This window comes from Phocoena phocoena, chromosome X (assembly GCF_963924675.1).
Source record: "Phocoena phocoena chromosome X, mPhoPho1.1, whole genome shotgun sequence".
Classification (NCBI taxonomy): domain Eukaryota; kingdom Metazoa; phylum Chordata; class Mammalia; order Artiodactyla; family Phocoenidae; genus Phocoena; species Phocoena phocoena.
In genome coordinates, this window is record NC_089240.1 from 7,682,115 (window position 1) to 7,698,425 (window position 16,311).

The following is a 16,311-nucleotide window of genomic DNA, read 5'->3' on the forward strand; positions in this document are numbered from 1 at the left end:
ACCTAAGATAAGAAGATGTTTCTGGGGTGACTCGCCTCCCTTGCAAATGCACAAAGGCTAAAACCGGCACCTCGGGTCCAGGCAAAGGAAAACACTGATCTGGGTACAGTGCTCCTTGAACATAGAAATCCTTTGCTTTCTAGCCACAGACTGTAAAAATAAACATCACCCAATGCTCCGTCTCTCCTGCTTCCCCTTACCCAACTGCTCTCCCGCGAACACACATACACAATGAGGGTGGAGACACTGGTGCCGCGCTAAGTTAGGGATGTGGTCTCTTGAAGGTGGCACATTCTAAATTCAGTGCACAGCTGGCTTCACTGTAGACGCGGAGCTTCACTGAACTCCCCGCGGCACCCGCGGCTCCGGATGACACAAATAAAGTCATCTAAACAGCCCACATTCTATGAGCGAACGTGGTCAGTTCTTGCCTTAGCGGTCGACGGCTAAGAAAAATTTGGAAGCATGGTTAGGAAAAGGAGTAGCCAGAGGTTTCTTTTATTACGGCTGCTTTCGTTTTTTAAGCTTGACCTCACCCCCCCACCCCCACCCCCCAAAAACATGCCTATCAAAAAGCACAGAAGTGAAACATGGCACCAGGAATACATGTGTGATTTTTGGGACATCTGCCGTGGTGACCTTTGCCAAGACGAAATTGAGTCTTTTACTAGAAAGTAAGGAGGTCTTTGGAGCCTGTACAGACCTGAGCTAAATCCTAATTCTGCCTCTCCCTAGCTATCTGACCTCCAGCGAGATGGATGACCTCTGTCGTTTGCAAAATGAGGATTATAATACTTTACGTCAATTCGATGTTGGGAAGATTAAACAAACGCAAAGAGCCAGGGCAGAGTAGATACCCCATTAGAGTTAGCTGCTAAGTTTTTCTCTGCCAAGGCACTGTGAGAGTCATCTGCCTTGCTGACATGAAACGGAAAACAGCCACGCTGCCCCATGTACCTCTCTGATGGCCAACAGAGGTATCACGTGTGGTACCCACACGCCGAGAGTGCGGGAAATGGTGGTCAATATGCTTTCAATGACCGAGATTCTCTTCCTGCCTCTGTCCCCAGTTTAGTCTTGGACTGTATTATTTTGCTTGGAAAACCAACCAACCAACCAACCAACCAACCAACCAACCAACCAAAGGAATACCAAAAATGTTTTACGGGGATATTAGACTTCATTCCTAATGAAGTATCACTGAACGTACCCAGTATTAAAGAAAACACAAAAGACAATACCTGTAAGGTAATCCAGACATTCTAGCAATTTCTTCTCTCGGGAAAAATCTAAGGCAAAGGTGTCAAAGGTGTCGTTGAGGTTGATTTCAGGAATTAGCACCTGGGATGATGCTGTTGCCATGGAGACTCTGTAATTGAAACAAAACAACTTTTCAGAAATGTCAAGCTGGCTTTTACCATCACCGCATAGGAGTGAAAAAATAAAAGGAAAAGAAATATCATTACGAAATCGTGTTTTTTTTAAATTAATTTATTTTTGGCTGTGTTGGGTCTTCACTGCTGCGCGCGGGCTTTCTCTAGTTGCGGCGAGCGGGGGCTACTCTTCGTTGCGGTGCGCGGGCTTCTCATTGCGATGGCTTCTCTTGCTGCGGAGCACAGGCTCCGGACGCGCAGGCTCAGCGGCCATGGCTCACGGGCCCAGGCGCTCCCGCGGCATGTGGGATCTTCCCGGACCGGGGCCCGAACCCGTGTCCCCTGCATCGGCAGGCGGACTCTCAACCACTGCGCCACCAGGGAAGCCCACCATCGCTGTTTTTACACGTGAGCCTCACGAAAAATCCCGGGATGGCACAACAGGCAACACAATGCAAATGAGTACAAGCTACGAGAGGAGGCAGAGGAGCTGGGAAAACAGAAGAATGGCTTCCTCCCTTCCTTTTTACTATCGGGACAAAATTCCCCATGGAGGCGAAAGAATATTCATACTTCACGTTGCTGTATATTTAACTCTCTGGCCCCCGCACATCTAACTCCAGCGAGAAGCACATAGCTCCAGGCATTTCTTCACACATCTGTCTGGGAAACGGTTTGTTCTTTTCAGACTCAACCCTGCTCCACTTCAAAGAAGAGTCTTCCAAATTTCAAGCTGCATAAAAGGCAAAGTGAAGATTAAAAAAGAATGTTTCCAGATATTGGATTAGTTTAATCAATGACTAGCCTCTCCCTAAAATAAACATTAAAAAAGGAGTTTTTGTCAGGCTCGTTTTCATTCTCCTTGTCTTCATGTTCCTGCACCATATTCCCAGCAGATGCCATGGAAAATATACATGAGCTTCCTAACAAATTCCCCCGATGGGTCCGCCATTTCCCCTCTTCATTAAGGTTGCCAGGTAGATAGACTTCTCGTTTGTAATCTATGGAGCAAGCTATTGGTAGGTATCGGTCTCCTGCAGTGGACTCTCACGTTGATTGGGAAAGTTATTATTAATAGCAGAACATTTTGACTAATTAACAATGCAAGTGATTCTTCTAAGAACAAGAAAATTATGGGATGATGTAAACCACTTCTGAGCACATCAAACTATGCTAGACTCATAAGCTTGATTTTGGTATTTCAGGAAGTTCAATAAACACCACCGAGGACCTACTGTGTGCAGGATACTGTGTAGGGTACTGGGAATTTTTGAGCAAAGAAACAGCCTTTAAATGATTTAGCCATAACCTAGTCACTTATTTTCTAGTGAAGGGCATTGATGCTCATTTATACAAGACCACAGAGCTAGCTGGCAGCAGCCAGGAAGAGAATTCTAGGTCTGTACTCTTCCATTTAATTTAGAAAAACTTCAACCTGGTTACACTAAAAGACAGATCTCCTCTTGCATCTCCTAATGGCTCTTAAAGTTTTGGATTTTATAAAGAAATATACCTTGGCTATAAAAATTACATCTGTGGGCACATCTATACAATGGAGTATTTTTCGGCCATAAAAAGGAATGAAAGACTGATACATGCTATGACATGGATGAACCCTGAAAGTATTATGATAAGTGAAAGAAGCCAGACACAAAAGGCCACATATTGTATGATGTACTTGGATGAAATGTCCAGAACAGGCAGAAATCCATAGCGACAGAAGGTAGATCAGTGGTTGCCAGGGGCTGGGGGCAGGGGACAATGGGGAGTGATTACATAATGGGTGTGGGGTTTTCTTTTGGGGTGATGAAAATAATTCGGAACTCGATAGAGGCAGGAATTGTACAACACTGTGACTGTACTAAATGCCAATGAACTGGTCACTTTAAAATGGTTAATTTTATGTTATGCAAATTTCACTGCAATAAAAAAGTTACACCTGTGAAATGCGCGAAATCCTTAAAGTTTCTATAATTGTACTTCTGGTGCATATTCAGTGCTATACAGGGAGGGAAGGAGAGAAGATAATCAACAATGTAATAATTGGAATGATACTGAGATCCATACATGAAAGTTTGAAGAGGAATAAACTCTGGAAAGAAAAGTTTCAAGTGTTTGAATGAGGATAGAGAATCTAAATTCACCACCTGATCCTTTCACCAGGAAACAGCGACAAGCAGGGAGTTGTGTGATTTTATTGGCTAATTACTGCACCCAAGAGAATTGGACTAATTATTATGACAAACAACTGCTAATTCAGACCGATGGATAAAGGGATGGTCGCTAGGCACTTTTCACAGACGGTCAACCTGGACTTAAAAAACGCCTTCCTTATGACCTATAATCACAAACACTCCTTCAAACTCAGAGAGGTCTTAGGATTAGTCACCAAATAGTCAACGAATACTGAGTAAGCCCTTCAAATATGTCATTTACTGAAGAGCCCAACAGATTTGCATCAATGCAGAAAGGTTCAAAGAAATGCTACGGTGCCATTTGAATTCCTCGAATAAAAATTTCAAAGTGAAACCCCAGTTATTTCTGTTTCATGATGTCCAACAGGGAGAACTGCACCAAGCTATTATGAAACAAGCACCGAACTTTCTATTGCGTTTCTCTGCTGTTCCCGCGTGGCACAGATCTTGTGCTCACCAGGTTGGGAGATCTCGAATGCTCTGAACAGATAATCTCAAGCTGGTACTTCCCCTGTCCAGTGGCACAAGCTTCTGTTCAGGTTCATGCAAAATAGACTTCATTCCCAAGTTTCTCCTGGCTCTACGGTCCACAAACGATTAACTAAACCATGCTTTAGTCAAGGGACACTGTTGACAACGCCTGACATCTTGATGGTGGGAACTTTGTAGAGCGGGAACAGAGAGGCTGAAAGTTCCTAAGCCTGGGAGGCGAAGACTGACAGCAAGACTCTTTGGAGATGATCGCAGCTTTTAACACCTACACATTTTTTTCTGATAGAAGGAAAGATATTTATCTTCGGCTACAATTTCAAATTCTTAATTGGACTGACAGGCGAGCGGAGATCTGCCAAATTCAACATTTTAGGCCGTGTTTTTCTTCCCCAAATCCTTGTTGCCCATCTCTTGGCCTTTCAGATAAATTGCCAAAAATCCACCAGGGCCATCAGCACATGCCACTTTCTCAGTTCTGTGCTTCTAGAGTCGCGCGCGCGCGTGCGTGCGTGCGTGCGTGTGTGTGTACGGGAATATGTGTACACATGCTTGTGGCTGTGTGTCAAGCTCTTAACATACTGGAGCAAATAACGGCATTGTGTCCTACCCTGACACTTAATAGGGTGGGCTGCATGCTACTTCCCCTTTCTATTTTGACTTTGATGCCCCTAATCTCCATGACACTCAGTTGCTGGCAGCCACATGGGGCCGGTTTTCTGGAAGGAAGACATGTCTAGAGCTAGAGTGCTTCCAAGATTTCTGCCGAACAGTCAACACCAGGGGAAGATGCTCTACCCTTCCCACTTAATATTCCCCCATGCCCAACCGCCTGACAATGGCACCTCAATGGGTCTCTCTCGGGCAGGTGGGCTACGACGCACATCACCATGGTAAAACCCGGTGAGTTCACACAGTAACAAAGTGTGGTTTACTTTAGTCAGCTCAGGAATTCCCAAACGCGTCTGACCCTGGAACCTTGTTGTTTTGACACCAATTAACGCCCTGTAGAACACATTTCAAAAATCACTCATCACATGCACTCTAATTCTTATAAGTGCCATCTTTCCAGCTGATAACTGGAGTTCTCGGGTTTGTACTCTGGGGAACTCTGCGGGATCCTTGAATTGCCTGTGGCAGTGAGGGACAGAGGAGTCATCCAGTGGAGTCTGAGTCCCTCTTAGGAACTCTGAAAAACGGGTACTGGTACTGTTCAGAGGGAGTTTTCTTCTTCTCATCCTCTTGATACAGATAATTTGCTGCTACAGATGATTTTAACTTTAGATGTCTCCTAAGGAGTGGACCAACTTTCTTATACTTGGAATGAGTGAAGAGTTTTGCTTATTTCACATCATTTTAGAAAAGTGCACATAGAATCACACCAAGAACTATGTATTAGCGAGGCTAGAGAATATAGTATGTTATACAATGCATTTGCATCCATTTAGTGAGTGGGAAGGAAGGAAATTAGCATTTATTGTAAGTTCACCTTGAGACAGAAACTCAGCTAATATCTTTACTCCATTATTTCATTTTATCCCTACAGCGACCATATTAGGTAGGAATAATCGGCTCTGTTTTATAGATTTGTTCACACATTCATTCAGATAAGGCAGTTTGCTACGTGCTGGGGCCATAATGGTGGAAACAAGATGGCTAGGGGTCCTGCCCGCCGGGAGCACATGAGCAAAAGGAGACTCACAAGGATTAGGGAGCAGCCCCAGTGCTACCCGTAATTACTCCTGAGGAAATTAGCACAGAGCCGAGCGCTCGATTCCAAAGCATATGCATCTCCTACAGTGTAAAACTTGAGAGGCTCTCTCTCCGCTAGGGGTTTTCTGATGTTTCTGAATTGAAAAACTTGTTGTGGTCTGATTCAGCTTGTAGGCGAACATGTCCACTTGAAGTGGTTTAACGATGCAGAAAAATCACATCCAACTCTCACTTTAGGAAGGCCTGCAGGATTAAAAGTTTGTTCTGGGCATTCCACCCACCCTCGAATAGAAGAATAAAGATGGTTTAGAAATACACAGGCACCAAAGCCCAAGGCAGACACAGTAGTAAACACGACTGTGAAGTCACGTTCTAGAGAAGAATGTTAAGTAATATGAAAACATAAATCCAACAAACATTATGGACTATCTACAACACTTAAGGCCTGTTTATAGGAGTCGCCAGCAATGTTATCGCAACTACTGATAGAGGTAGCTAGTATGAGTCCAGTTTTCTAAGTCAAAAATAGCTCTTGGGGACTTCCCTGCTGGTCCAGTGGTTAAGAATCCGTCTTGCAATGCAGGGGACGTCGGTTCAATCCCTGGTAGGGGAACTAAGATCCCACATGCCGCGGGGCAACTAAGCCTGCACGCCACAACTACAGAGCCCGCACTCTGGAGCCCATGCGCCACAACTAGAGAGAAGCCTGCGCGCTGCAATGAAGAGCCCACGCATCCCAACGAAAGATCCTGCGTGGGACTTCCCTGGTGGCGTGGTGGTTAAGAATCCGCCTGCCAATGCAGGGGACACGGGTTCAAGCCCTGGTCAGGGAAGATAGCACATGCCGCGGAGCAACTAAGCCCGTGCGCCACAACTACTGAGCCTGCGTGCCACAACTACTGAAGCCCGCGTGCCTAGAGCCCATGCTCCACAACAAGAGAAGCTACCGCAACGAGAAGCCCGCGCACCGCAAGGAAGAGTAGCCCCCGCTCGCAGCAACGAAAGACCCAATGCAGCCAAAGATAAATAATGTATAAATAAATTTATTTAAGAAAAAAAAAAGGGCTTCCCTGGTGGCACAGTGGTTGAGAGTCTGCCTGCCGATGCAGGGGATGCGGGTTTGTGCCCCGGTCCGGGAGGATCCCACGTGCCGCCGGAGCGGCTGGGCCCGTGAGCCATGGCCGCTGAGCCTGCGCGTCCGGAGCCTGTGCTCCACCACGGGAGAGGCCACAGCAGTGAGAGGCCCGCGTACCGCAAAAAAAAAAAAAAAGATCCCGCGTGCTTCAACTAAGACCCGACGCAGCCAAAAAAAAAAATTTTTAAAGAAATGTTTTTGTTTTTTTTTTTTAAAAGCTCTTGGAGAAACCCAAAGAACAACAGTCAAAAAGTGACAGTTCTAGGATTTAACCCAGGATTCCAAATTCCAAGTCCAAGCCCAGTGCCTCTTTACTATATTCTAATTGCTGGAAAGGGAAAAGGGCTCAGGAATTGACCAAGAGGATTGACAAATAGAGACAGAAAGAGATAGGATGCAGAAACAGAGGGACAAGGGCTCCTAGCAAAATTTTACAGGCACTACGTATTCACATCTGATGGAAGTGTAGACTTCTCATAAGCAGTGGGCCAACTTTCTCATGCCTGGATTTAGTGAAGAGTGTTGCTAATTTAACATCATTTTAGAAAAGTGTACATACAATCACACGGAGAACTATATATTAGCGAGGCTTGAGAATACAGTATATGATACAACTCATTTGTAGAAAGAGCAATCGGTCACGTTTCTGTTCTTGATGAGATGGGCTTGTGAGAGGTGGGGCTGAAGGGATCCAGGTATGTCCTGCTGGGTCTGAGCGAGATCACATGTGGGCATGCATGCGCTGTGTTGGACTTCAAATGCAGGTCTTAACTTCCAGTTAAGTTCTCTCTTAACTGTTACGGGGCCATATTCTCCCCCCTGCTAGGTGAGAATTTATTCGTGTTAGACTGCATCGGATTTTTAGGGATTGCTGAGACATGCAGCCCACACTAGCCATTTCATCTGGACATCTCACAATTTACAGCTGGAGAAAAGTACTACTGGATCCCAGTGGGAAACCATGACGTAAGTGTAAACGCTGTCTAGTAGAGTGTCCTGGGTACACTGGAGTATTAGTGCCGTATGCAGTTTTTAACTTTAGCATGAATATTTCAGGCAACTGGAGGCAGCTGAGAGCAGCGAAGACAATTAAATACTTGGAACCTAGGAGTCATGAGGAAAGAAGCTGGCGGCTCTTGCAGAAGGGAGGAGACCATGTTAAGGATATAAGAGGGATGGTAACCAGCTGTTATCCACGTGCTTTGGAAGAGATAAGTATCTAACCAGTCTCAGAGGACATTTTCTCAAATAGAAGAAGTAACACAAAGAAGCCGGTTGGATTCTCGACCAGAGTTGTAAAGATACTCTACCCTCCTCCCACTGAAGGAACAGCGAAAACGGAAGTACCACCACCCGCCTCTACGTGGTATTCTGAGAATCAGCAGCGTGCAACACAAGCAAGCCCTCCATAATCATTAGTTTTCTTTCGCCTTCCTCGAAGAAATTCAAGTCAGAAGATGGTATTTTTTGCCCTAGGCCAAAGGTTGGCAAAGTACCGCCTGAGGGCCAAATCTGGCCTGCCGCCTGTTTTTGTCAATGGTCTTATTGGAACACACCCTCGCCCGTCCATTCATTTCCATCTACACTAGGCTGTTGGAGACCTACCCAGAGTTGAGTAGTTGTGATGGGGACCCGATAACCTGCAAAGCTGAAAATATTTACTCTCTGGTCCTTTACAGGCAAAGTTTGCAGACTCCTGGGCTTCCCTGGTGGCGCAGTGGTTGAGGGTCCGCCTGCCGATGCAGGGGACGCGGGTTCATGCCCCGGCCCGGGAGGATCCCACGTGCCGCGGAGCGGCTGGGCCCGTGAGCCGTGGCCGCTGAGCGTGCGCATCCGGAGCCTGTGCTCCGCAACGGGAGAGGCCACGGCAGTGAGAGGCCCGCGAAGTTTGCAGACTCCTGCTCTAGGATAACAGACCAGCACGAAGGAGCTGTCTGGGGGTCTTCTAGGGATGGTCTTCTATTACGGCTTTGGAAGAGGATCCGTTGACTCTGAAACTTTGAACGAATGAAGAGTCAAGGCCACTGGCGTTGGTTGGAGATGTCATTCAGGTGGCATTACGTGCTTTTCCTGGGCTCCACAAGAATTGCTACAGGTGTTTGCATCAGTGAAGGTGAATAATTTTATGCCCATCAAGTACGAGCACTGAAGGCACAGTGACCCCTGTCAGTTTCACCGCTGACCTGCCCATTCAAATCACGTCATTTTCATGTCCCCCTACCATAGAATAAAGAATATTTTAAAAGAAGGAGGTATGAAGTTGACAGTTTTGTCCTTTCTTTGTCTCCCACATGAGTCGGTCTTGACCTTTCAGGAGAGGCAAAGCTTCTCAACCAAATAAAAACAGGCCTAACAGAGAATAACACCTGGGCGATTTTGAAAAACTAGATAAGCCCTGAGATGGAAGAAAAGATTCCCTTTTATGTTTTGGTCTTCATTTTGATGCTTTGTTATCAAGTACACGATAAGATCAGGTCTGAGAGTCACAGTAAATGCTGTTTTGTGCCATTATAAGCTTTCTTCCCCCACTAAAAGCAGGCTGATTTCATTCTTTCTAACTGGCGGACTCTTGTTTCAAAGGCCTTGAACTCTAGGCTGATACTGAAAAGGCTTTGACATGTCAAAGGGAAGCATCTTTAGCTGGAACAAAGCACCTCAAAGCCTCTATTCTCTGTGGTACTCGGCCTTGAAAATGCAAACAAAGGCAAGGCAGGGCAAGGCCAACCAATCACACCCCAGACACAGGAGCCCAGGCGCCGAGAATTTCCCAGCAGCCCCCGCACTCACCTCTCAGTGATATTCTTCGCGGTCTGTAGGAAACGCGCGTGATCATTCTCCTTCAGAGAGTGTTCTGCTTGGGAGATGAGTGATGCCGACCGCTCAATGCACTGCTTGCAGTTTGCAATCTGCTGAGCCAGTTTGCGAAGCCTCATCACCTTGAACAAAAGAGGCACGAAGATGGTTACACGGGTGGGCTCGCTTAGTGAAAACGTGCCGGGCTGGACCCTCCCGGTGTGTGCGTTTTACTGTATGCGAGTCATCCTTCAGTAAATGTTCAAAAAGGAGGCAGAGAAAGACGGAAACCCCAGTTATGGCACTCTTGTCTTAGCTATTCTTTATCTCCTTGGAGAAGTGTTGCTAATTTGTTTTAAGAGGAAACCCTGACTTGCGAATTGCTTCCCTGTTGATGGGGGAAAAAGGTGTTGCCCAGTGTGAGTTACAGAGGGTCACCGGACCCCTTCCCTCACACAATTACCATAAGATCGTAGGGAACCCTGAAACTTTCTCTAGTTCCATTTTTCAGCTGGGCCATTGAGAAAATAAAACACCTCTATAGGTGCAAATGTGTGCCTTCAGTCAAAACCATTTTCTAAAAAGTCCTTTGCTATCCGTGTAATAAAATCGCGATGTAAAAACATTAGGTATCACTATTTCCCACACTATCTCAAACTCATGTGTTAAATTAACAGAAAGGGAGCATTTTTTTCCCATTGATTAATATTTTTCCTGTTGAACCGATGAGAGAAAGCCAAAAAAAGCACAGCTGGGCCATTTCCCCTCACCGGGAACGTCATTTCCAGGCACTCTGTGCTTACTTGATAACTAAAACTATTTTGATAAGCATTTCCCAGTCGGGATAAAAACGCACGTTTGGTTCCAACCTCCATTCCAACTCCTGATTCCGTCTTGCTTGCAAACGACCCTCAAACGTAATTGACCATAACCTCTGGGGCAGGCCCAGATAAGTCCACGGTAACCCACTTGACCATTTGCTCTGGTGTTTGAAATGTGCTCAGAGATGAAGCCCTCTGGCCAGAAGCCAAGTTCAAATGAGACGGCTAATTGGAATTGCCGTGCGCCTGGTGCCCCGGTGCACACAGCCTGGGACAGGTCTTGGCCGGCCTTATGATCATTCCGGAATGGAAAACAGCCCTGGGTGAAAGGCTAGGGAGGCTCAGGCTCCCTCCAGAATTCCTGCTAACTCCAAGAAATTCCTCCTTTCTCCAAGTCATCATTATCGTCCCCGCGCAAGTCTAACAGAAGAAAAGGAAGGAAGGAGGTGTCAGGACTTGAGGCCTCTGAGGACTGTCCAATTTCAGCTCTGTCCTCCTGCAGCAAACAAAGGAAATGAATGCTGAATCGTGAGGCATCGGCCACAAGACCGCAGGCAAGAGTGAGAAAGATTCTTGAAAGTAAAGGCTTTAGAGAAATGAACTGTCAAAACTCTGGGGCAAAGAGTGTGTTATCTTAAGCCCGGTAAGAGATTTACCTCATTGTAAGTAATTATAGTGACCATCACCGCAGATTAAATAACTGTGTTCATTAGTTGAATAAAATAACACTTATTTTACACCAAATAGAATTCAGCTGCTAACGTCATTATACCCAGAGGTAAAGCTAAGAAAGGCACAGAGTCCAATTCAAGATATTAGAACGTATCCTTAAGAAACTGTCAGAGGAAGAAATATTTAATCACATAACATAAAGAATGCTTTCAATTACACGGCAGAATTAAAGATATTTAATACAATTCTAACAACAACAACAAAATAAGGACCAACTTTTCCTTCTGAATAACTTCACGTCCTTTCGGTATACCTAATAATAGTGACCCCACAGATGACAGAATGGAAAAACGCTTGAACACCATTTTCTTCTTTTTAAAAAAATTTCTATCATGATACTGGAAATTAAAAGCGACATGAGAGGAAAAGGAAGAAGAAGAAAAAAAGCCCTAAATCATGCATAAGTTGAAGCAAGCCCAAATGAGAGCCTCCTTTGAAAGTCCAGGAATTTTTTACAGAAAACTGTTGGCGTAATTATAATTTTAGTTCAGTGTACAAATTCCATCTGATATACCAGATTGGAGCTTTTCAAACCTGGTGTGCGCAAGATTCGGCTGGGGACCTTTGTTAAAGAAAAACTGTAGATGTTCGGGCCGGCACTCGCGTATCCTAGGGGAGGAGCTGTAATTGGCAGGGTGGCAGGAATCTGCATTTTAACAAGCAATGAACGTTTTTTGATCTGCAGGTGATGAATCAGTGTGGAGAGGATTAGCATTTAGAAGACTAAATGAAAGAGGAGAGGTCAAAAGAAGGTAGCAGAAAGCATTCCTGGTAGAAAGGGCAAGATAAGTTTTGTAAAACTTATTTCTCCGTGTGTGTGTGTTGTTTATGTGTGTGTGTGTGTCAGTGCTGGGTTTGATGTTATATGTATTCTTCTTACCGTGGGTTTTAGTAAAAAGAAAAAGGAAAAGAAAAACTTTTCTAAGTTAGTTCACGAACTATGGTCTGTGGACCATATCCAGCACACAACCTGTTTGTGCAAATAGTTTTCATGGCACACTGCCACGTGCGTTTGTTTATGAATCACCTGTGGCTGCTTTCACACCACACCATTGGGCAGCGGTGAGCTGTTCCGATAGAGACCGAAGGCAAAACCTACAATGTTCATTATCTGGCCCTTTACAGAAAAAAGTTCGCTGACTTAAATGATTCTGATCAGATGGCCCTGGATTTGAACACACTCTGTGAAACACTGTCCTACGTGGTACCACACTTCAGAATCAGACACTGAGTATTTAGCAATATACGAATTTCTTCATTAGAAAACACTTCTTTAATATATTACTTAAAACTTTTTCCACGTTGGCAGCGTTCTTCTTTTTTTCCTTTGGGAAGTGCGACTGCACGTTGTAATTTGTGGAATTCACTCCACACTCATCATGGAAATACTCTGCCTCCTTTTGGGGACATAGGCCTATTTAAATCAATTTATTTGCTGTTTATTTTACCTTACAAATGCTTTTTAAAAGTGGCCCTTTATTTTTCTTTAAATGTATTTTAAATGCTTTCATATATACGTAGGGTTCCCATCCCAAAATTGTTAGGTCCAAACCATTGATCCTCAGTTAAAACAAGTATCCCAATCAACAAGGACTGTCCTCAGGGTTTCTATCAGGCTATACAAAAGCCCTGACATGTAGTCCAGGGGAATTATCTTACATTTTGGAGATTCAGAGTACATAAAAGCAGTGACGAGAAGGGACCCTTTTTCTCTTCAGCTGCAGCCTTCTACCATAGGTATGTGTCTGAACATAAACACATAATTGGCTTAATCTGGAGTTTGCTGTCAGCTTTTCCTGTGTTGGCGCGAAAGTTATCCCCTACTACTGAAGAAATAAGCCAGTTCTTTCCCGGGGAGTCTCAGAGCTTGAGACTCTCCAATCAGTCTCAGTATAGAGGTTGCTGAGCTATTTATTTTAAAGAAGGTGCAATGGTCTGAGAGCAGGAATTACCAGCATGTGCTAATGTGTAACATCGCCTGATTGGCAATCTCCCCAGTTGGAGGATTTGCGGTGGGTTTGTTTCCTCCAGATCAAATGGCATTGTGATTGGCGCCAGAGACAGATGAGGGCAAAGTCGCAAGCCCTTCTCTGGATTGAGTGTCTTCAGACTTCCCAACCACCAGCCTGGGCACCCTCACTGGACACCAAGTCCATACTTGCCCTCCCTGCCCAGCCCCTCTGATTTCCAGGGCGTTGGCACCCATGCTCTTCTTTTCTTTAAAACGTATCTCTGACACCCAATGCCCTGGCCAGGGACTTACTCACTGTGAATTCCCGGGTCTGGGATGAACCAGTCCTCGGTCGTGTACCAAAGTAGTAACTCAATGGAAAGCTGAACGGGGCCTTCCTCTCTTCATCTTTCCCAAGTAACACTGCCTTCTGAGATTATATCCCTGAGCAGACGTGCACTTTCAAAAAGTGACACATCTCAAACATACGGACCGTTTTTAAAGTCATATGATCAACTTTCCCATACACAGTACCGGCTTTAGCAAATCTCAGTGTTTTCATCATATTAGCGTCTGATTTTTCAAAGGAACTATTCAACTATTATCGATGGCATTGAAGCGTTTGTGCGTCCCTCCCTAATTTCATTCATGTCCCTCTCCAGAGGAGAGCACCCTCTTGATGACGCCCAAGCATGTTGATGTATATATGCCTAAACATTATATGGGATTTTTTGGTAGTTCATCAAATTTTAGATAATATTCCTCATTCCCTAAGAATCATCATAAAACTTGCTCCCATTTCTGTGATCTGTCCATATGAATACGTATCACCCTAGTTCGTTACTTTTAATTTCTGAAGACTGTTCCATCGTACAAATGTACAATTTCCTTGTCTTATAAACAGCTTTACTGAGATATAATTAATATATAAGAAACTGCACATATTTCAAGTACAAATCTGATTAGTTTGCAAATACGTGTAAACCCATGAAACAGTCCTCACATTCAAGATGATGAACATATGTATCACCCCCCCCATTCTCCTCCTGTCCCTTTGTAATTCATCCCGCCCACCCCTCTGTCACTCATCACTAAGCATCCACTGATTCGTTTTCTGTCACTGTAGATTACTAGCAAGTGTTATCTCTAGAGTTTTGTATGAATATACTCATGCAGTATATACTATTTTCTGTCTGGCTTCTCTCACTCACCATAATTATACTGAGATTCATGTTGTTGCATGTGTCAGGAGTTCACTCCTTGCTGGATAGCACTGCATTGTGCGCAAATGCCACAAACCGTTCATCTATTCATCTGTTGATAGACTTCGGGTCATTTCCAGTCAGGAAATTACCCTTAATATTACCCTTAATATTAACGTGAAAATTCACATACAAGTTTTATATAGACATCCGCTTTCATTTTTCTTGGTAAACACCTAGAATGGCTGGATCGAATGGTAAATGTATGTTTAACTACTTAAGAACGGGCCAAACAGTTTTCTAAAATATACCGTCTCCATTCTTAGAAACAGTGTGTGAGCTATAGTTCCTTCACATTCCCACCAACACTTGGCATGGTCCATCTTTTTAAGTTAACTATCCTAGTAGGTAAGTAGTGGTATCTCATTGAGGTTTTCATTTGCATTTCCTTAATTATTAATGCCTTTGACCATCTTTTCATGTGCTTACTTGCCATCCTTATACCTTCTTTGGTAAAGTGTCTATCTATTCAAATCTTTTATCCATTTTGGTGAAGGGGTCATCTATTTCCTTATTAATGAGTTTTGAGAATTTGTAATATATTCTGGATACAATTACTTTATTAAATAAATAATTTATAAGAATTTTCTCCTAGTATGTGGCTTGTCTTTACATTCTCTTAAGAGTGCCTTTTGGGGCTTCCCTGGTGGCGCAGTGGTTGAGAGTCCGCCTGCCGATGCAGGGGACAACACGGGTTCGTGCCCCGGTCTGGGAAGATCCCACATGCTGCGGAGCGGCTGGGCCCGTGAGCCATGGCCGCTGAGCCTGCGCGTCCGGAGCCTGTGCTCCGCAACGGGAGAGGCCACAACAGTGAGAGGCCTGCGTACCGCAAAAAAGAAAAAAAAGAGTGCCTTTTGAGGAGAAGTTTTTACTTTTGGTGAAATACAGTATATACTTATCTCTATAGTTTGTAAATATTTCTTTTATGTTTCTGCCAGTGTATATAATCTTTGGCCAACCAATGTTCACCAAGATTTCCTCCCATGTTTTCTTTCTTCTAGAATTTTCAGTTTTTACCTTTTACATTTAGGTATATGATCCATTGACATTTAATTTTTGTATGTGGTGTGAAGTATGGATCAAGTTTCCTATTCTTATGTGTAGACAGCCTCCCCTACGTGGAGGCTAAAACTCAGCTTCCAAAATTCCCTTCCCGCTCAGTTTTCTTTGCCATTTCAGTGCACACGTTTTTCCCTCCGGAACTTCTAATTTGTTATTTTTATATCGTTTTTTTTCTTATTTCACATCCTTCTTTTGTGGTTTCACGATTTTTTGCTCTTTTAAGATAGAAGTTATTCCTTCATGTATCTCTTTGAACATCTTCTTAACATTTTCACATAAAATTAATTTCAACTGAGGTGAGAAGATGTCTTTGATTTTGTTGGCTGTATTTTTAGAAATTCAAGATCTCTTTATTTGCTTTGGAATTGTGGTTTGACTTTCTGTGTTCAAGGGCTGAAGTCATTCATAATGTTTTTCTCCCTCACCCGCCTTGCTTAGCCTCTCCCGTCTGTTTTACAGTCTCCTTCACCCCATCCTTGGGGGTCCCCATTCCAGAATCTTGTAGTATCTCTGCATTTCTGAGGCTCCCGTTTCGTGTAGGTATCAGAAACAGTGCAGAGCCAGGCTCCAACCTGGCTGACTTACTCTAGACTCCCAGGCCTGAAGTTTGCTAACAGCTATGACCCTAGGTGAAAACTGGCAATAATCTGTTTTCGGTCCCTTTGAATGAACTGCGAAGCCTTACACAGCCCATGGCATCAACCAGTGAGCCTGATTTCACTTTCCCATACCATCTGGAGCACTTCTAGCCCTTTTACCCCAATGTTTCCAAAACTATTTAGCCA

At 44.2% G+C, this 16,311-nt stretch overlaps 1 protein-coding gene across 2 annotated transcripts in view; it reads right to left on the reverse strand.

Moving 5' to 3' along the window:
* Positions 1 to 16,311, reverse strand: part of MID1 (midline 1) — a 126,836-nt gene that overhangs the window by 37,680 nt on the left and 72,845 nt on the right. For both annotated transcript variants that reach the window (XM_065900416.1, XM_065900415.1), the window contains exons 4-5: positions 9,693 to 9,841; positions 1,242 to 1,369 (exon numbers count right to left, since the gene is read on the reverse strand). In XM_065900416.1, coding sequence (XP_065756488.1) covers positions 1,242 to 1,369; positions 9,693 to 9,841 — 277 coding nt within the window. The remainder of the gene's footprint in view (positions 1 to 1,241; positions 1,370 to 9,692; positions 9,842 to 16,311) is intronic.